We start from the raw sequence: 21,261 nt of genomic DNA, 5'->3' as shown, positions 1-21,261 counted from the left end.
ATTTATTCAAACTCTTACAATTTAAAATAATAATATTAAATTTTTCAGTTTATGAAAAGATATGGAATTTCGTTTGTATATTTGTATTAACTAAATTGGCTTTTGTACTAGATGAATAGAAAACTGTTCTACTATAGTAAACATATATTAAAAAACTAAATAAAAACTAAACTGAAGTTCTTTATATCTCTTATTTTTCTCAATAAATACATAGAAATAAGTTTTGGTTTCCTAGGAAACTTGTTATACTATCATAACATTTAAATATTATCTGTTTTAAGTTAATAATTCTGTCATACAATATAATAATTTATTTAAGTTACGCCAGGATACAAATTTTAAAGCTCTGAAAATTTAAATATTCGGTGGTTTATGTATTAAAAATTTAAAATTATATTATAGTGCTGAATATATGCATAAATAAAGGAATATAATATACTGTGCTCAAATATATTTAATTGTAAATTTATATACATTTAGATAGAGGTAAAGTATACATTTAAACATATAAGATTATCTTTTAAATAAGGGCAATATTTTTAACATATTGTGTGTGGTTATATAGAGAAAGAAAATCAATAATGGAGCATACCATGATAATGTAAGCATGCTTCCTACTAGATAAGTCAGAATAGCTTGCAAATACTTGTGAGTAACAATTTTCAGATTATCTTTCATTAAGCATGGTTTTACATAGAATGTGCATTACATGTAAATTGTATTATATTTCAGAATAAATTATTATTTTTTAAGTACTTGTTCAAAGTACTTGTATATAAAAGATGACAGTACATAAATTAAAGGTGGAATGTGTGCATTGTTATTGAATATTTAAGTGACAAGAGGTATTATTTTATTAGTTATTTTAAAAAATGTTGTTATATTTATACATGTGATTATGTGTATGAAAATTTTGTGTAATTGGAAATTTAAAAATGTCTTACCTTCATTTCAGATGAATTGAGAGATTTAATCTTTAGTTTACAATACATCTTTATTTTGTGATGGAAGATAGTGGGATTGACAGTGATCCAAAAACCACTAGTCATACAGAAGATGAAAGACTTTTCTTGGTAAATATATGATCCATAATATTATCCATTTTATAAATTAAAATTAAAATAAGTAAATAGAGATAACAATGAAAGAGACACGTTGTTTTATTTCTTTTTATTTTAGGGAAGCGATAGCAGTTGTAGCAGCAATCAGACACAGACATCACAGCATAATTCTACTACTAAACAATTGCAAAGAAAGCTTGGTATTGAATTGTTAATTGTTGTTTTATAAATTACAAATATCACAATATTTACAATTTCCTTTATATGTTATCTGTTTTGGGCAGAAGCACGAATTGAACAAGCTAAACGTATTCAGCGTAATTCAGATTATGTGAAGTTGCCAAAATATGATAAGGGATGCGGGAGTGGTAGTAGTGCTGCTGGTCTGATTTCTATTCAAAGACTTCCTGTACCAAATAAGAATAAAGAACATCTTCCTCTTGTTGAATATTGGCATAGTGATAGTGAAAGGTAGTTAATAATATATATATTATATATGTAGTAATTCTTAGTATAGTAAATGTAGTATAGTTATGTATCTTTATATATTTTTAGTGAAGGAGAAATGACTCTTTTTCCAACAACTAAATCGAAAGATTCCTCCAAGCATAAGCAAGATCTAACTGATACATTTAGCATTGAAGAAATGAGTGAAGAAAGTGAAGATTCTTTAAATTTAGGACCTGCACAACCATCTCCGGAGCTCAAATTTATGAAATCTTATAGATGTACTGGTGATTGCTTTCATTGTCAGTGCCACATATTATAATTCATTGTTATGTACATATATCTTGAATATGTTACAGATTATTTTTTATGCATTATTAAATATTAATTTAATCTCTCAAAGTTTTATGTAATTATGTAATATGAAAGATTTTATATATATATCGAATGAATACTAAATATATCAAATATTTATAAGTTAGATCTATTAAAATGTATAATTGTCTCAATATCTTCCATAAAATGATAAATATTAAGAATAATGTATGAAAGTTGTATTTTACATTTAATTATAATGATGTTTGATGATTAAATGATGTTCAAAAAATCAAATTAATTGCTCTAGTGATTGTATTATGCGAGCAAAATGATACGCGTCTTATTCGTGACTGAAGAAATTATTGCTAAGGAAATTATTCAAATAGTGTTTCTCAATTGTGCATCGGCAGACCTCGTAACGTCTATTTTGTACGAAGTTGCAGTAGGTAATATCCGCCGCTGTCACTTCAGGATATTACTTAAGCCTTAAGACATTGCTATAATGGTGCCGTGCGAAAATTTCAAATTGGTAAAATGATGATAGCGTGTCGTGGCGGGATTTTATGACTGTGTAAATAAAATTTTGCAGCTAATGAAATTAAAAGATCATATAAATATATGTTTATTTTTTCTAGTTCTTTATATTAATAATAAACTATCTTTGTACTTTTATTTAGTATCTTTTTCTGTGACATCATTGCAAAGAAACATAATACCGTATAAGATCACCCAAATAGACGTTTCTGTAATAAAGTCGTATGGAAATCTTGTCTTGTACCAGAGAAGAAATTTCTTCTCTGCTTGTACCAAATGTATACACAGATAACCTGAGGAAATGCGGTCCCCTTCGTAATGCGCGGTTTATTCTGTAATCTAGATCGTCCTCGGGGAAAAAGACTGCGTATTCCATTTCTTGTTTTCTGCAAGCAAACAGTTCCACTATATTTTATACCGTTATAGAGGTTTCCTTTCTGTATTCCCACTCGTTATATCTTACCTGTCCGATCTGGTGTACATTGTGCGTGCCTAGAAAAATTCTTTTAAAAAATTCCTCGAGCTATGTGTATGATACAGAAGTCTATTGCACATTGTTCACGAATTCTTTGTCAAAGATATTATTTCCTAGATATACGTATGTGCCTGTATTAACATTTTTTCCAAAAAGAATTTACTAACATTTTACTTTGATAAACTTTTTATTAATATTAAACTAACTTTTTATTAATTTGAATACTTAATAATAATTAATTCAATATTTGTTCGTCCAATAATTGTATTACCTGTTTTTCACGTTTGATGTGCCTTTAATCTTTACACATTACATACTTATATAAATGTAGTTTCAATATACATACAATGAGCTGAGATACGGAGGAAGCACAGGATTAGCATAAGAAAGGGTGATCCTTAAGTTTTAATAAACATGCGTCAATAGAAGAAGGCAGAAATTCCATTTGACAGTTACGTATCCCTTGTTTAAGCAAACATTTATTTTGTATTTTAAAGCTGTACGTTTAAAATAAATATAGCGTTGGAGTAAGCAAAATATGTGTCTCCTTCTTTTCCGAAGATATTTTAATGTCTGTAAAGAAAAAGACAACTGTTAAATCGGTAGAAGTATGTTAGACAAAATTTTATACGAAAAGATAAAGTTGTATTAATACAAAACTTAGAGCCGCGATAGTTACGCGGGTTTGATGTTGTAAGTATTAACACTCATAGTAATGAGATGAGCATTGCGGTTATTCGTAGCAGCATCTTAGCACGATGCAAGTAAGTAAGTACGTACTTCCCATGAGTTCATTGCTCGCGAAACCCGGCAGCTATAAATGTGTTTGTGTAGAGTTAATTGTTTTTCTTGCCATGTTTTCCTCTCTCTAGTCCTTCACGAAGAGAATTCCTTTCAAATTGATTTAACATATCTATACAATCCTCAAATTTAGTTTCCGAATTACTACTCGACGCAATTGTTGCAAATAAATCATTAAAGTTCGAATTGTCGTTTAGACGTAGATAGGATTCTGTAACCCAGAACGAGTTCCATTGGGGTATTCCTTGTCCCAAGACGAATGTAGATAGATTTGTGGGATTTAGAATAAGTTAAGATCGTTCGGTGCAAAACTAGTGCTATTGAACTTTTTCGACGTAGTGATTGATATTAGCGGGATCGTTCGATTTGTCTAAGCGTAATATCTTCTTATTTTTTCGCTGATTCTTATAGTAAGCATAGTTTATTCCAGTGACGATATAGAGTTGTTGCTCGATCCAAGACTGGTCCTGGCGATGTCTTTGGACTCTGGCTTGTTATTCTCGGTTTCTGCTTGTATTCTTTAGCCTTTCAGGTATATATGAATTATGGACATTTTTATGTAAATATATGATTGCACTTTACCATATTTAAACGTACTATATAGGTTTCGCGCGTATAATGTTGTTAGTTTTTATTTCCCATACAAACGTAGCAAACAAATCGATGTAGTTACGAAGGTTTTTTTTGGAAGCACATTCTACGTACGTTACGCCCTCCTTGTATAATAAGAATATCAGCAATTGGACCGCTAATTAATGGCTCATACGTATTAAATTTATTCTTCTCTCTGATATTCTGACCAGTTCAATTTTTAATGAAGCCCACCGCCGTGGATCTTACAGAGAGGAATTAACAACCTGTTGTGCAGGAGATGGTGTTTGGCTACATGATATTTTTGCATACAGAGTGAAACATTTATCTCCCGATACTAGCTATGCATTGTTACAATTTCAAAGAACTTCTTTTACTTGTTGAATACTTTGGCTTTTTTAAAAGTGATATTTTTTAAATTCGCGGCAGACATCATATTTATTTAAATCATTTTTTGTTTCACATAAGTCATAAGCATTGCACATATTAATAAAAGGGAGGTAATCAATGATTTTATTAAAAAGTCACTCTGTATATGTTGCGTAGACTCGGCGTTTGTAATGCTCGTAGCCGCAAACTGATGTATGATTCGTGATACATTGCATATGAATATTTAAATACACCTGGTCTCTCGTATTGCTCTCGTATGTATAATATTATATGAGAGAGATGTATTCACGGGATGCGTCGTCAACACCATCGGTACAGTCATAAATTATGCGAGAGTTATGGCGTATTTTGTAACCAATTTGAAGTAATAAATATCATCTCCTTTGAGAACGTGACAACCTGTAATGTGAGCGCCGCTAATGTCTTTTCATTTATTCGTACGTAACATATGAAAATGAGAAAGAGATTGCAACCAAAGATAAACGCCGATATCGAGATTAATCTACAAATTAATTGAAAATTATTTAACTAGCATCATTTTAACATCTGCCAAAATCGGATTATCAACTTTATTTTTGTTCTGATTATATTTATTAATTTTTAGATATTTGTAAAGCTACAGAATGATATGGAGTTTACTTAAATGAATAGTTGAGTCTATATGAATGAAAAGTGTTCATTATAGCGTTTAGATTTGGATTTTACAGTCTTATTTCTAACACGGCAGCTACATTCTTTTACGTAATAAATGAACTAATCTAATGCGGTGCATTGCAGTATAGTAATCGACAGAGGTGCCGATTTCCCGGGCCACCAGAGACTAAACTTTACCTTCGTATCTAACACCAAACCAGTAGAACCGGATTTCGTGAGAATATGTCCCCCAAGGCTTGAAAAAGGGCGACTAAAATGAAGAAGCATAGAAGAACTTCGTTGGTACGTAGTGCAATGTTTAGACACTATACCGAAATTACGCATCAACTGTGACTTTCCTCTTGAACACCTTCTGAAAGTTATTCAATACCTTAAGTGTGATACATCTTGTACATAGAATAACATTAAATAATTATTCACCATAAATGACAGATGTTAATGCAATAGCCTGGCAGTTACGATCAGTTACAATCACACCGGAAGATATTTTAATGTTGTAGCGACTATTAGAAGGAGGCAAAAGTCTGTCGTCTTCAGAGGCTGAACAATAAAGTATTGTGAATTCTTCATACGTGAGAAAGATGGTTGAATAGTAGTGGCTCATTAAAAGGAAGATACGTTTTACGATCTTCTATACTTTACGCTATTCTAAAACCACAGAAAGCTTCACTACCTGTGAAATCAGCTCGATCTTCATTTCCTCATTTTGTTCTACATATTTTCTAAACTCTACGCTATTGAGTAAACAATCATTATGTCAAATCTCATTCCCATTATCCTACGATCATGCTAAAATTAGACAGCCCGTTTATCAAGGATAATATGCAGGTGGCAAGTCGTGTATTTTTTTCATCTTAATTCTTCCATTCGAATCTCATGGTATGCACATTACTCGATTCGGTTGCCGCTGTGCGCTCAGAGATTACGTATCGCGATCGAACTGCGATTGAAAGTGCATCGACCGTCCGTTTTCTTGTCAGGCTGAAAAACAACACGGATCGTTTGCCTTTTGTGGTGGACAGATAGAGCGAGATAAAGCGGAAAAAGGGAATGCGCGACAAAGACAAAGACGGTGTTCTGCTCTGACCATTACTCTCGGGTCTCGTGTCGATAATTTTTAAGGTCGACGCGGTTCGCGATCCCTGCGGAATACCGGCGAGAAGTTGCACCGGCATTCTGCAACGGCGTCGAGGCGCCGCGATGCGCAAACATCCGTTGTGCAAAGGACATTGGCCGATCGATTGGGACTACGCCAATGAATCTGTCCCGTAACGGGGCTCGAACTACGGTCCGCTGCTCGGCGTACTCGAAACCCATCGCTTCCTGTACCAACGGCTTTTTTTCTCGAACGACCGGGCTTAATTAAATACCGGTAGACCGAGCCATCCCTGTCCTCTTCGCGGAGAGGCCACGCTTACGTGACTGCGACGCGTGATTTTACCTTGCTAAGGCCGGGAATGGAGAGAGAGAGAGAAAAAGAGAGAGAGAGAGAGAGAGAAAGAGAGGGGCGGTGAGAAATCGCCGCCGATAGGGAAATGTAGGTAACGAACGAATCGCGACTGCTTTCGTGCAGGAAACTGTTTAGAAGTAGCCGGCGAACGATTCGCCGGTGTTGGGTAACGTTTGCACACTGTTTCAAGTTTGGCAATCATAAAAGGGAAGATACGCGTTTGGAGGTATTTGTGGAAGATTGAAAAAGCGATAAATGCAAAGATGATTTTAACCTCTAACTGGTAAGGCGAAGTTTATCGCGTCCAAGCAATTTTTACTTTGGTAATGATAGTAATTTGGAAAACAGCTACTGTGAGATGTCGTGCGTAACGGCAGCTACCTGCTAATCAGTATGATTCAATCAGTTTTTAAATACAGTAATAAATATGATATATATATATATAATATTATTGTACTTTTTTCATTAACTGTAAATTTCTAAGAACTTTTATAGAGTTCTGTACATATATTATCATTCAGTTTACGTGAGAAAATGACTACCATACCAGTTATTGGTTAAAGTTGAATCACGAGTGCATGTTGAATAAGAAACCAGCAAGGGAATAAAACACGTGTTGATTTTTCGATTACGTGTAGCTTATAAAATTCAGTTTTCCTCGAATCGATTATGTTTTGGTTGGCTGCGGCCGATTCGTAGAAGCGTTCATTACACCGCGTGCATTTTTATGGAGAACCTGCAACGCATCGAAATCGATTTATCGAACGAGTAATATTTTGACGATACCTCGTTAGGCTATGAGAAATCGAGGTGTCAATAATAAAGTAATGGATATAATTTCCGCTTTGCATATATAGAAACTGTGTTGCATAGTGATGGAAAAAAGGAGAAGAGTTAAGAACGACGCATAGCTACGCACCCGGTTGATACTTACGCATACACGCTCGTAGTATAAAAGGACCTGTCTCCATGAATGAAGTCAAGTGACCACGTGACACAGAAAGAACGACGTAAGGAACGTGCGCGTGAAAAGCGTGCCGGTGGTTTACGCGCGACGCCAAAAGTTCGGTGATAGGCGGACAGATGGCGCGGATGTCGCGTGGCGGCTGCTTGAAACACCTGACTGGTGCCTAGCAGTGCAGCATGGACTCGTGCGGCAAGCGCACACTTCTTTTAAAACAGGTAGCACGCGCGGTCTCAGATAATTCTTTTTATTTTCGCGTCCGAGCAGGCCGTATTCAATTAGGCATACGCGAGTGACAGTCGACGAGTGTGTAATGTCCGTCGACTGACAGCCCTTCGTGTGTCACGAATCGAGGGGGACGAGATCGGACGAAGAAGATTCGTAAAGTTTCACCGACCTCGAGTTTCTCATCCGTGAACGGTGCACTCGTTTCGCACGCGAATTCTGTCCTATGCGCAGTAATAATGACAGTTCGTTCGATCTGCGCACCTATCGATTACGCGCCCTCAAAGGGCCAACTTTGCACCACACAAGGTTAAAATGCGCGGGAAAAATGCGCAAATCATAACGAATTGACGATTTCGTATATTCTATGTAATCGTGTTTCGTCCACGTATAGTCGCGTTCGTTTGGGTTTGAATAATATGCGAGGATTGACGCCCGGTACGCGATTCCGGCATTCGAACTTCCCGCTTCGAGCGCTCGATAATTTCGAGCTTTCCTCTTCGAAGCGCCGATTCTCGCGGCTCGTGAAAATGTGATCGAACGGCATACCCTGTGTCGCGCGACGGATTTTTCGTGCCCGGTAAGCGCAAATCTTTTTTCTATCAAAATGACGGTGAACCGATCGGTGATAACAATGGTGTTGATGCTGGTGACGAGCGTAATTGTTTTGGTTCATACGAAGGACGTGACGACACTGGAGTACGACGATCTCCTTCCGGTGAACGAGACCAACGCCCGGCACCGAGTCCATACAGGTCAGATTGAATGATTTTTGCTCGTTTTCCTCCATCTTTCTCGTTCGTTTAATTTATCTAAACTTGTTATTCGATGTTTTACAAATGTATCAAAATTTGAATATTATCGAGATTGTTTCCTATAGATTTTTTAATATTAACCTATATTTATGTGATTATGTGTATGTACATATATATATATATATATATATATATATATATATATATATATATATATATATATATATATATACATACATACATACATATATGTAATGAATAACACTACCATACAGACAAAAATTCTACAGTATGTATTTTGAATACTATCGGTAGTGAGCGTTCAGATTCATATATGATTTTTCCCTTACTTAGCGTCGTCAATACGCGACTACATAGTATTATTATTTACATTTGTAAATTTTACTGAATTTACAAGATTTATGGGATAGCATTTTTTAAATAGCTTTCAACGTATTTTACATATCAGTACATAACCGAAAGACTATTTTTACGCGTGAAAAAGACTCCCTTTTTCCCGTTTTGTTCATCCCATTCAATATATTCGAGTTTTCTCGGCAATGATTATACACGTCACGATTTGCATTGAATGTCACCGCTCATTTAAATTATCGAAAGTATCGCTTATGTTTGTTGCACAATGTGTGTCACGATACCTTCTTAAGACGTATGACCTTACTGTGAAGAAAATATTAGCATTGTTAATTACGTGTACTATTTTGTAAACTATATATCTATTTTCAATTACCCATATTTTATGATCGTTATAGAAGATAATACAATACTTGAATTATTTTTTTGACGTTAATTTATTCTTTTGGAAGTCTTCACCGTGAAATGAAAAAATAAATAACATTTATAAATGTTTTCTGTTTGCGGTATGGCAATTGCACTGTCTCGAAAAGAACAGTATGACGGTGAATGCTTGAACTTTGTTACCCGTCTTGGATTTGCTAGGGAAGAATGACCTTTGCTCTAACGCTTCTGTGAAAGTATTATACGTTCGCCGAGTAAGGCCTTGTGCCTTTCCGAAGTAATCTTCTAACGCACGCCTACTTTTCACGGGGAAATTTCATTTTTCCTTTGGTTTCTGTGTCGTCGAAATTTAAGTGAAATCGTATTTTCGTCAAATATTTCCACACGCCTCCGTGTTTGGTCTACGTTGTTATTTATAAATAGAACTATGAAATAATCATAAATTTGCCACGCGCGTTAAGAAACGCCTGGAAAGCCATTATTAGAAACTGTAATCTATTATTCTTAGGCGTAATTCTTCGTATATATTAACTTCTAAATATATTTCATGATTCAGATACTTGTAATTAAATTTTCAATATTTCATTCTATTAAAATATTTGTTAATTTCAATAAATTTAAATAATTGCTAAATTTCTATTAAAAATTTTCATTATTAGTTAGAATTAATATAGTTCATCCCATTTTTATTCAATTAATCCTATATCATCGATACTCTGTGTAGTATAATAAAGTTTTCGCAAATTTTTAATTCAAAATAAGCTATCAAGATTAAATAATATAACGTAATGCAATTGACGATATGAAAAACAAAAGGATTTCATGGTGGATATGTTGGAATGATTCTCGATTTATACGGATTCCTCGCTCATAATTCAATGCAAAAGAGGAAAGAGTTTGTAAGATGACTTGACTCTCCACTAGGATTAACGATCACGTATGTCGTTGAACTGCATTGTCCCCGTTGTTTCGATAATTCACGTCGAAGTAACTGGTACTGAGGTAACATCCGTAGCGAAGGTTCGAATTACGTAATTTCTAGCGAAATCTGTCGGTCGGTTGTTTCACTGCTCATTTTTAATTGTGTGCATTATACAGACAGACAGCTTTGCGACACGATCATTTCGTTTTAATGACACTTCTCAATGAACTTGCTTCATTCGGATGAAACTTTTTCAAATATAGTTTGTTTAATTTTTTTCTTGCTGTTTGACTATTCGTTATCGAAACAATGTTTGAAAGGTAGGAGTAATGTAAATTTTAACATTTTGAGTATATCTTTATTTCCGTACAATATTATTCATATACTAATTTTTATTGTATACTAATTGTATACTATTATTGTATACTAATTTTTTACCAAGTGTCTTGTAACGTACTAATGTATTTTTGAACTAATTAAACATTTTGAGAACACATACATGTTCATGAGAAGGTTCTGTAAATGCTCGGATGCTTTTGCCAGTCATTATATCCATAATCGCTAGTTTAATTAAACTACTTTATGTTCAAACATTTCAAGGTCAGAATCTCTCATTCCAATTATTTACATTATTTAATTAAACGATAGCTACCTGATCATTTCATTAAAGGATTAACGGTGACTAACTAACGCATTCACCTCGTCTAGAAAAATTTCCCACGCCGTAAAAGAATTCGTCGATAGCTATCGTTGGACTGTGTCCATCGCATTAGCTTTAATCGCGTTCGCTTAATTTGCATTCGTTTAGAAAGGCGGAAATGCGTTTCTGTGCGTGTCGAGGGAGGTGTCGTATGCCAACTCGATGAACTCTCAAACGAACGTCTAACTGTGCGTGCAAATTATTTGTGCGATTGCGCTTTCTATCAGCGTACGAACGTTAAATAGAATTTTACGTCGTGTCTTGTCCGTGAACGTGCGCGTTCTTTAATCACTCCTGGCCAAACGATAATTAAGTCAAAATTCTCTGCTTGAGGATCTTCATACACGAAGGCTGCCGGTGTGAAACAATACAGGATATGGTGTAACCTGGACGTGTAGAAACCGTGGTACAACGAAATTGATTCAGAGACATTCTAACCGAGTGGTCGCAAACAATCGGTTTTTCTCTAATCTAATAAGGCAAGGCTATGCACATATTCGTCTTCTATCGTTGTTCATTTCTATGTATGTATTATCATTGAAAAGGCGTGTTATTTTTATAAGAACTTCCTCTCCATTCCCTGATAACTATTTCGTATAAAAATTTTTTTAAAAGATTTCTTTTTGGTCCGAATAAACAAATTTGAAACACTAATTACTAATTACAAATGATCAAATCATTTGTAATTGTAATCACAATTTATGCTTCAAATAACTCACGTCGTTTAGCATAATCGTCTTTTTTCTAATTAACTGGTTATTAATGAAACATAGCTGCAATTTTCGCCGGACAAGCGAATCAAACATTACGAGTTATTTTAGTACGTGAGACACTGTCTGGCACATCTGATGCATATGCATGCACTAAACGTAAACGTGCTGGCAACGTAGAGTTCTTTTTCAACCTTGGTGCGAATGGTATCCCGTGTACGTGTTGAGCCTGTTGTTAAAAGCTCGGTATCGTACGAATTCTACCAATGGTTGACCGTACGAGCCTGATGTGCTCCGAGCGTTCATTTAACAATACAGCAGTTACGATTCGTTAGCATTGTTTACGGTTTGGAACAAGTTCGTTAATAAATTACCTGACATTTTAAGCATGCGGGATGATGACAATCCACGATTGCTGCCTTTTTCGTTCCACAGTTCGACATTTGCTTGCTGTGTCATAATTAATTTTCTTTCTACGTAAGTGCGATACTTACGATTAGTGTTGTTGGATTTTTACTGAAATTCTTCATGTTATTATACGAAACGTTAATGCGAATCTACAGAAACGTTGTGTTAAAGCATTCGTAATTCTTTTAAATGATTCGCCAATTTAACAGTTTAATTGCGAAAGAAAATCTCAAGAATTTGTCTAATATTTTTTCGCTATTATTTTTTTGCAACCTAGAACCTACAATTTTATGAAGTATAAAGAAATTGAAGTAGTCACTATAATAAACTATTTTTTTTCAAATCATGGAAATTCTTCTTGTGTCTCATTCGTCATCTCTTTATCGTCATTTGTTTAACGACCTTCTATAAAGTATTTATAGTGTCGTGATTTACAGTGTCGTGATACGTGCTTTCAAATAGTAGTTGCCTGATTTTTTTGATCAACATGTGTTTATGTACTATCCGGTATTATTTTAAAATTCTTGCTGTTCTTTAAAAAGTGTTAGGTTAGCCATTCGAAAATCTTATCTGCAAGATGTAAGTGTTCGTAGAAGTACAGGAAATGAATTAAAGGTACGCGAAGGGAGCACCATGCACTACAGCGTATAGGAACTATACGTTTTGATAAGAGAATCTACGTATAAGATCGTGAGCGAACTTCTTATCTTCTTACGTGTAGATAGTTACACGCAAGAAAGCAAATAGGATAAAAGAGTGAATTTCGTGTTAGGCACTAGGAAGCCTCGAAGATTAATGTACACGCAATGTTAGATGATTGGAGGAGATTTAATTAAGATTAATTCCATCGCTTTAGATGATTCTCCTAATTCGCAAGTATACAGTGTTACGCTGTTACGGAACAAATGTAATTTACAGTTTTCGTGTCCCATCGAATCCAGGAAGTTCCGTAACTGGTCTATTAAACATTAACGTATTGTAACTTAATACCGTTAAAGTAAAGTATTTTCAAAAAATAATTTAATCGATCCTTTAATATCATACAAATTTTGCAGAAATACACGAACAGATATAAAATAATAGAAACGATGAGCGTACAAATAACATTGTGACTCCATCTCAGGAAGAAATTTAGTTTCAATTGTGACCGCGAACGGTCGCGTGCATCATCACGATCTGATTAGAAATATTCGATAATTATTTGCTTATTTATAATGGATCTATGTACGCGCAATTTTAATGATAATAATCGTCAGGGCCGCTACGTGTTCCTTAAAGTGTTGCGCATTGCCTTCTACGTGTTACGTGTATGGTCTTGTAATGCGATGCAAGGATTTCAAGGTTTCGCCTATATGGTTATGAACAGTTCTCCTATTCGTCTGTGTTGCGTACACCGATAGGATCCAAACGAGATTTAAACGAAGTTGCAATAAATCATGCATAACTTGCCATTGAAAGTTGGACAGCAAACCAGTTCTCCCGCAATACCTCTTTTTCCCCGCGATTTTATTGCTCCAATTATTTCGCCGTACATGTGAAATTGAAATTTCACCAATTATCCGAACAAAATAGAACGTACCGGTAGATACTAGTTTTATACACTGAATTCGTGACATTCTATTTACTTTAATGCACATTTGCAAACAATCTCAAAGCATGATCATGATGGTAAGTAGAATTACAAGGGGAACCTGCATTATTTGAATAACGCTATCCGATGTCATTGAAATCTCGAATAGATTTCAAATTCAGTGTCGTTCTGTTAATTATTTATGACAACACCATCGATTATACACTTGTATTCGTACCTTATTAAATTTACGTCGTGTAAACTTCGTTACTTTTCTTTTTACCTTGTTCGTGTATCACTTTATAACAAAACGAGCTGAGAATTCGAGTGTGCGAAAAGAACTTGGCACGTTTCGCGGTGTGTTTTAGTAACAAGCCGAGTCATCGAGTTTTCTTACGCATTACCATTTCCTGCACGGAGCCCTCCGTTTTTTCGGTTTGGTTTTACGAGCCGAGCAAAATACGATCGTTCGCTCGTTCGCGATTCGAAGGGTGTAATTTTGCCACCGATCGCGATTAGGGACATTAACTTCGCTTAACTTCTTTTTGCCGAGCAGATATGGCTTTGCATTCTTCTCGAAGGCGCATAAGTCCGCCCGTTACGTCTGGCACGGTCGTTTCGCTCCCGTTATTATACAGAACAATGAATAGTTAAGATCGCTTTATTGCCGAGCCACCAAAGCTGCTGGTCGTTTCAAAGCTATCATTACAGGAATCAATGACCTCTTCCTTCGCATCTTCTTCTCTTTCGAAGATAACGGAGTCGTCTGATTTTTGAGAACATTTCTTTGTTTCGATATGAAGAGCTAAGCAGTATTGTTTATCATTAAATTTTTTTAATTTTAAAGAAGGGATGAATAAATTATATAGTGGAGAAAGTAGGAATATCAGACACTAGGGTTTTTATTTATATATACGGTACTGATATCTGTAACAATGATTACAGATCAAGGATTATGAAGATTATAACATTTTTCTACGATAGCCATTGTAGTGTATCGTTCCTTGGTTAGAGCTGTCCGTTTAAATATTTATTTACACCTGCTCTAAAATTCCATAAACCAAAAAGTGAAATAAGTATTTGACACTTTTGTCCTTGCCTCGATTACTATCGCGACATGCACTTGTACAGTGGGTTATAAACCCTGAAACAGGACTCCTACCAGCTCGTGACAAAGCAACTCGCACCTGCTGAAATTCACCACGCACAGTAGCATTGCTGGAGCATGAGCGAACGCACGGAAATAACTACCCTGTTGTTTCAAGCGAGCTGCGGGAAAAAAATATCCCAAGGCGTATAATTGGTAAATAAAGGGGCGGTGGGAAACGTGGCTCGGTGAAAACATTGACGAGAAAAAGGCGTTGGTTCCGCGTCTCTCGATATCGTCGAGCAATAAATCGGTGCCGCGGGACAGTAATTATCACACGCAGCGATGTTTTTCGCTTCATTGTATGCCGGTTCCGTGCACGCGGAATGCGGTTTTTCTCGCGTCGTTTTGACGTTCTGATACCTCCTGTTGCGGGCTGTTCAAGATTTTGCTAGCGCTGACAGTACAATGGTACTAACGCGAACATTGCCAACGTTTCGCCGTCATAGCTTCTCCAGCTGGAAAGACGCATGCATCGTTACGAGGGGACGATCGTTGGTTTGCGTGGATTCGTTAAATCAATTGAGGAAGGCATCTCCTTTTTTTTCTCTTGTGTTTGCTATTTCTGAAGGACCGCCGCGATCAGTGAGAAATAAATTTTAATAGCAGAAACTATCGGAGTTGTTCGTGCAGCGGTTCCGTTTAAAATGGTACCCAAGAAGCAAAATGACGATTATCAAGTGGTACAACTAGGATGCGTGTTTGTATTGGTACAGGAGGTGAACGTGAATGCGCGTACAACGTGCTCGATATTTGCAGAGAAGAGGGTGTGGAACCTATACTCCGTATAATAGCGTATTATGTTAGTTGTTGGTCGAGATGATATCTGATATACGTAGCAAGAAATAAATATAAAAGTATGGAGCGTTCGTGTATGCGTGATTTTCTAATTATTTCGAACACTTCGGGCTATTGGAATTTTTGTGAGAAAATTTTATTACCTCGTATCGTGTATCGTTATTTGTTATATAGAGGATTGATCTTATCTGTCGCGAATGCTTCGAATCGTAGCAAACGAACCAGTATATCATGATTCACATTGATCGGTGGTCCGAGTTTCTGATTGCGGTCGTTGCGATAAATAAGTAACAACAGGATTAAAAGAGAGCAGATTTGCAGAAATGGTAGTGGCGGTAATTAAAAAGATAGTCAGGTAAAATGATGATTATTGACTGCCGCTGCGAGCTCCGGGTATACACAGGTGAATGTAAATGCAGGTTAGTTGGATACTCGCGATGAAATGGGTGTGTAGGGTAGACTTCTGCAATAGTATACTGTACAGTGTAGGTATAGCTGGTTCACAAGGCTGCGCTTCGTTATAAAGTAGGACTAGACCGCTATTTACTGTAGATAACAATATAAAAGAGAAACCTTTAGAACTCATCGAGAAAGTGAATAAAATATAGTATATTTCCTTAAGAAATGTTCAAAGTATCAAGTAAAGATCGGAATTTTATTATTTATCACGAGAATGCAATATCGAATTTGCCCAGTGGTTACAGGATATCACGGCGTTAGATGCAAAAGATAGCATTCCAAATCGGATTTCAAGTTGAAAGACTAGATTTTCTATATTTGGCAACGCGGCTTACAATCCAGTACGACGACCGCTGTTCACGCCTAGTTTTTGTGGTCAAGAATCGGTAAATATAAAAGTGAAGCGAGTAATAGAAACGATCGAATACTATCGATAAAATGTATTGATCGATCATTCGCAATGTACGATCGGATTTTCTGTAACGTAATCTCCATTGATTACACCTGTGTTCTATTTGCAAGACCCGACGTTTACAAGAAAAATTCATTGTGATTAGGTTATCATTCTGTGACTCGGATGAGAAATTTCTTCATCGACGATCACGTTGTCGTAATTAAAGGTAAAGGTAATAAAGTTGATTATAATAACCGGTCACGACGTTAAAATTCGTGGCAACATCAAGGTGTTTTTACTTCTTAAACCGATGAGGGAGCGTTTCAGCCACTAAAACGCAGCAATTATCCGCGATTCGTATTTACTGAAACGGTATAGATGTGGGTACTACAGGCGAATCACCGACATGCTTTTTTCAGGAATGATCGCGCGGCGCGTTGATTAAAAATGAAACAAAAATTGTTAATACTACGAAAATGCGCATCTAAACGTTGATTCGAAATGTTCGCAGAGGAGAAGCAAGTTTAACATTTTCTCCTTCGCATTTTTCTGTTATCGAAGCGATTTTCCACTGAAAAAATTGAAATAATTACGATTTTTATCACGGTTTATATTGGGACGAATCTTCTCTATTTAACGTGCTATGAATCTTCGTAATTCATGTTTAGTTGAAAATTTTGTTCTAGAGAATATTGAATTTGCACGAAGAGTTAAACGAATTCTAGTTCCAGTTTAATAACAAAGAGATCGCATTATCATAAAGAGTCAGTTTCCGAATACTATAACATCAAAATATTAACAGAAATGACAACTTGTCATGTTTTCTTCCGGTGACCTTCATACGAAATGCCATCTGAAGCAACTTGAAGTTTAAATTCTAAAGTAGAATCTCGAGAAGTTACTAGTTAGATAAAAGATTGAATTTTTCCAAACGGAAACAGGCCCCATGGGACTGTGTCATGCCACGTTGTAAAGATTGAGCCCTCCTTAGGGGATCTGTGTTGGATGTCCTGATCAGAAGGAGCGAGGTGGGTTTGAATTCAACATTCGCTGTGTAACACAGCGTGCGTAGTCGAGTACACGACGCATATAAGCTGCACAGGTGAAGCGGGATCTCGGTGGTAAACGGATGCCACTCTCCTTCTCTCTTTTTCCTTGTGTCTCGTTCGCCATTTTATATGATACGAGTTACCGTCGTCGTGGTCCTCTTGCTGAATGCGCGCAGGTTTATACTGGTCACTCGCATCCTGTGTCATTATCCATCATTACGGAGTCGGACAACGGTGAGGAATCGCCTGTGTCGGAGTCCGGCGTGCCGTGTAAAATCTCTTCCTCCTCCGTTCGTCCTTTTTTTCGTCGGTCACTTTGATGATCGTTGCGTCCCCATGAATTCGCACGATGGTGCTTCTGGCGTGACTCGGATGGCAGTTATTGAGCACGATGGTAGCACTGCGGAGAAAAAATTATAGCACTTATTTTGTAGAATGTCGAATACCCATGAAATTGAATTTTAGAAGAATTGGTCGATTATATTGAAAGTAAATTCTTAGAACACTGCGATTGATATCGCTCGTGTGCTCGTTGAAGTCTCCCGCAGTGTGCTTCTATGCCCTTACGACTTATATGGATTACTCTTTTTAATTCGACTTCTTAACTTGCTTTATAATATCAAGTTGCACTTGTCGCGTAGATTATGATTCTGATCTAACGAAGGCGAATGATATTTACGGTAAGGTTTAACGTTAGCTTTAACTTTATTTGGAATTAATCTAGTAAGGTCCACTAAATACAAATTACGTATAGTTCTGCAATTTATTGCGCCTGATACGTTATAAGAGCACCAAATATAGCTAACGATAAAAACTATAAGGCAATCGATTAATGTCAAAATAAAGAAAAATTCCTTCTTACGTATACGTATAATATAATTTTTGTACAGGTATAACTTAAATTTTCGTTCCTCCATAATTTTTTTTTAGATCTAATTATACAGTACGTCGTTTCTCTTTATCCCGAGCTTCTTCTTAATCGCGACAACCCCTCAAATTCGTGCGATAACACTCAGTCCGTAAATATTCTGGCGCATACACGCGTACGATCCTTCTTTCTCGTGATACGAAGCATTAAAGTCTCTTACATGGTATTTCCCCCTTGGTTAGCTTACCTCTTGTTATGTCCTGCTGTTGAAGGTGGTTGCTGGTATATGGGGGGTTCCGATGATTACACCAACCAGCTCGGTCAGTCGAGATAGCCAGGCCGAGGCTGCTCCACTCATGGATGCTTTATTTTCCGAATAAGCGTTCGGTCAGGTGATAGATTTTTCTCTGGTCTTTTTCTGATGAAGATCCGCAACGGATACTTCGATTTTGCTGCTCTGCGAGAATATACAACGAAGGGTTTAATAAAATCGCAAATTCCCATCGAAAAATAGCGCGAATCATATACAGCAATTTTTGCAGTTGTTCGTAATTTAGATTTTATAGTTATTGGCTATAATATTCGTACTTTGCCTATCATGTTTCACTCAAAATTATGGTGGTATTTGGAATTAATTCCATACAACTTCGAATTTGATAGCTAAAGAGATATCTCTTTATTATTATGTTACACATTATTATGTTAAGCCGGTTTAGATCGAAATGTCTTCTGCTTTTGCATGTATTCCAGTCGTGCATTCTTTTATCCAATAAATCTGTTATTTAGTATATTTGAAACGATCTTCTTACTATAATAGTACATAGTATCGTGTATTTTTAAGACTCAAAATTTACGAGCCATTTTACGATCAAATCCAAACTTGTGTAACCTGTATATCTTTGAAACGTTGAAAGTAAAGTAGGAAACAGTAACGGGCGCAAGGTTCAACTGAAAATTTTTCTGGTAGAATTAATTGTAATATATTGCGGTATAAAGTACATCTATAATAGAACGCCTGCAGCGATGGCTTTCAGGCATTCGATGATTTATTTAAACGTTCACGGGGCCTCCGTTCTTCTTGGAAAATTTATTGAACAAGATTTAAAGAGCAATGGGAATCTAGGAGTTTCACTTCGTAAACATATTTCATCCTTCGCAAGTTTGCTGCTACATGGGATATTCTTCGAGCGGCCGTTTCATATACACAATTTATTTCCAACGTACAATTAAATATGCTAAGTAGAAAAAAGCATCGAAGCCGAAATAAACTTCGTACGCGCATTGTGAACCTAACAGGTGTTTTTACTGTTTGATGTAATAATCAGCCTGTTAACGCGCGAGCATTGCGTTGATCTTAATATTATGTCTCATATAAACTGAAAAATTGAGAAACATCGTTGTAACAAGAGCAGCGAAAAAAGGAGATGCTTCTCTAAGATAGCGACTCTTTGTCTTCGAGTACAATACAATTATTTAAACAAGTGTTTCTTCGATATACTATTTCACTGTTTTCAAGATATCTTTCATAAACGTGAAAATTGACAAGTCGTAAAAACCGAATGTGCCAGCAGCTCCTAACGCGTTACGAAAGAATGGTAAATGTGCGTGTCCTGGTGCGCTTACTTTTCTCAGAAGAGTAATTACCAGCCGGTTCTAGCTCTTCTTGAAATTCTGAAAAAAGTAACTAGCATTTCGATATTTCGTAGTCAACCGTGATCTACGTCCTTTCATCGGAGCGTGGTGCTTGAACATAACACGCAGCGTATTTTGCTCCGTTTTAATCAGAATATCGGCAATTTCCCAGAGCGGATAGTCGTACGACAGCCGCGGTACACATAGCTATAATCGCGGCTACTCTAAACAGGTTTCCAAGGGACGCCGGATGAAAAATCGCCGCGACACCGGCGTGTTTCTGAGAATCTACCGTGCGATCGAACTCGAACTTGAAATCGAGACTGGCTTGGCGCGCTCGTAATCCAGCGATCGCGATTTTTCACCGTGGTTTTTCTTCCGTTTCACAGCGGTGAGCCAAGATAACAGTTGCGCTGGCCGGTCGTTTCCCTGGCGACGTGGGATTTTCTTTTCCTCGGTCGATCGACGTCGCGCGTATACTTACGATCCACCGTGGAAGAATCTTGGTTGATCGTAAGCAACAAGTACTTACGCGAGCGTCGAGTCGATGGCGCAGGACGCGACTATATTATAGTAGGTTGGGACCATCCATCAACCGGATCAGGGTAGACGAGTAAAAAGCTCAAACTTGTCTAAACCGATTGCTCTGTGCAGCTCTCACGGTCGAGCGCGACCGCTCATTTCAGATAATCCGCGATTGCGTTCGTCTTCGTGGGCATTTTTATCGCGTCAACTTCATACGCGGTCTCGGTTGCCGAGATGCGTGTTCGGGAATGTAGATAGGATCGCGTGTGTGCGTGAGCTTACGCGCAGACGATACCCGCCGTGGACCTGTTCATCCTCGGGCTTTATAGATGATAATGTCTTCGTGGAATGTAGGCTCCTTTTACGCGGCGCGACGCCACGCGGTATTTGGATTGATGCTGGCGTTTGATGCGAAAATAAGAGGCCGTGTAATTGCAGGGTGGCACCGTGGAATTCTATAAACGTAAACGGTGGAATTTCGAGTTGGTCATTAAGGGTGCGTTTTTGATAACCATTAATACGGTATTTGCTATTTGAAAAGGAAAAAGAGCGAGGATAATCTTATATAGAGCCCAATTAAGGTTTATAGAAAACAGTTTATACGAGAAGATAGTAACTATCTGAAGTTTTCCATCGTCTCGTGGCGATGGTAAGTGGT

General features: G+C 36.7%; 2 protein-coding genes and 1 long non-coding RNA gene across 4 annotated transcripts in view; 2 read left to right on the top strand and 1 right to left on the bottom strand.

Annotated features, from left to right (window-relative positions):
* The first annotated feature begins 620 nt into the window (after positions 1-620).
* Positions 621-2,196, top strand: LOC117159262 (uncharacterized). 2 transcript variants are annotated; one of them, XM_033338951.2, is made up of 6 exons: positions 621-648; positions 733-845; positions 956-1,073; positions 1,180-1,261; positions 1,349-1,532; positions 1,617-2,196. In XM_033338951.2, exons 3-6 carry the CDS (start codon positions 1,005-1,007, stop codon positions 1,828-1,830), a joined length of 549 nt encoding a protein of 182 aa, XP_033194842.1. In that variant the 5' UTR covers positions 621-648; positions 733-845; positions 956-1,004; the 3' UTR covers positions 1,831-2,196. The 2 variants fall into 2 exon arrangements, with proteins under 2 accessions (XP_033194842.1, XP_033194841.1); XM_033338950.2 differs by having other exon boundaries at positions 1,346-1,532; positions 1,617-2,125.
* Positions 2,197-2,761: 565 nt separating this feature from the next.
* On the bottom strand, positions 2,762-6,360 carry LOC117159257 (uncharacterized). The gene is made up of 5 exons (XR_013059311.1): positions 5,945-6,360; positions 5,692-5,811; positions 5,449-5,623; positions 3,616-5,016; positions 2,762-3,408 (listed from the first exon to the last, which is right to left on the bottom strand). It is a non-coding gene; the product is annotated as an uncharacterized LOC117159257 (long non-coding RNA).
* A 1,483-nt stretch (positions 6,361-7,843) lies between these two features.
* LOC117159256 (uncharacterized) overlaps positions 7,844-21,261 on the top strand; it is a 216,771-nt gene continuing 203,353 nt past the window's right edge. Inside the window, exon 1 of the mRNA XM_033338942.2 lies at positions 7,844-8,665. Coding sequence (XP_033194833.2) covers positions 8,518-8,665 — 148 coding nt within the window. The 5' untranslated portion in view covers positions 7,844-8,517. The remainder of the gene's footprint in view (positions 8,666-21,261) is intronic.

The sequence above is a fragment of the Bombus vancouverensis genome, chromosome 10, assembly GCF_051014615.1.
Source record: "Bombus vancouverensis nearcticus chromosome 10, iyBomVanc1_principal, whole genome shotgun sequence".
NCBI lineage: Eukaryota > Metazoa > Arthropoda > Insecta > Hymenoptera > Apidae > Bombus > Bombus vancouverensis.
This window is presented reverse-complemented; position numbering and strand designations above follow the sequence as displayed.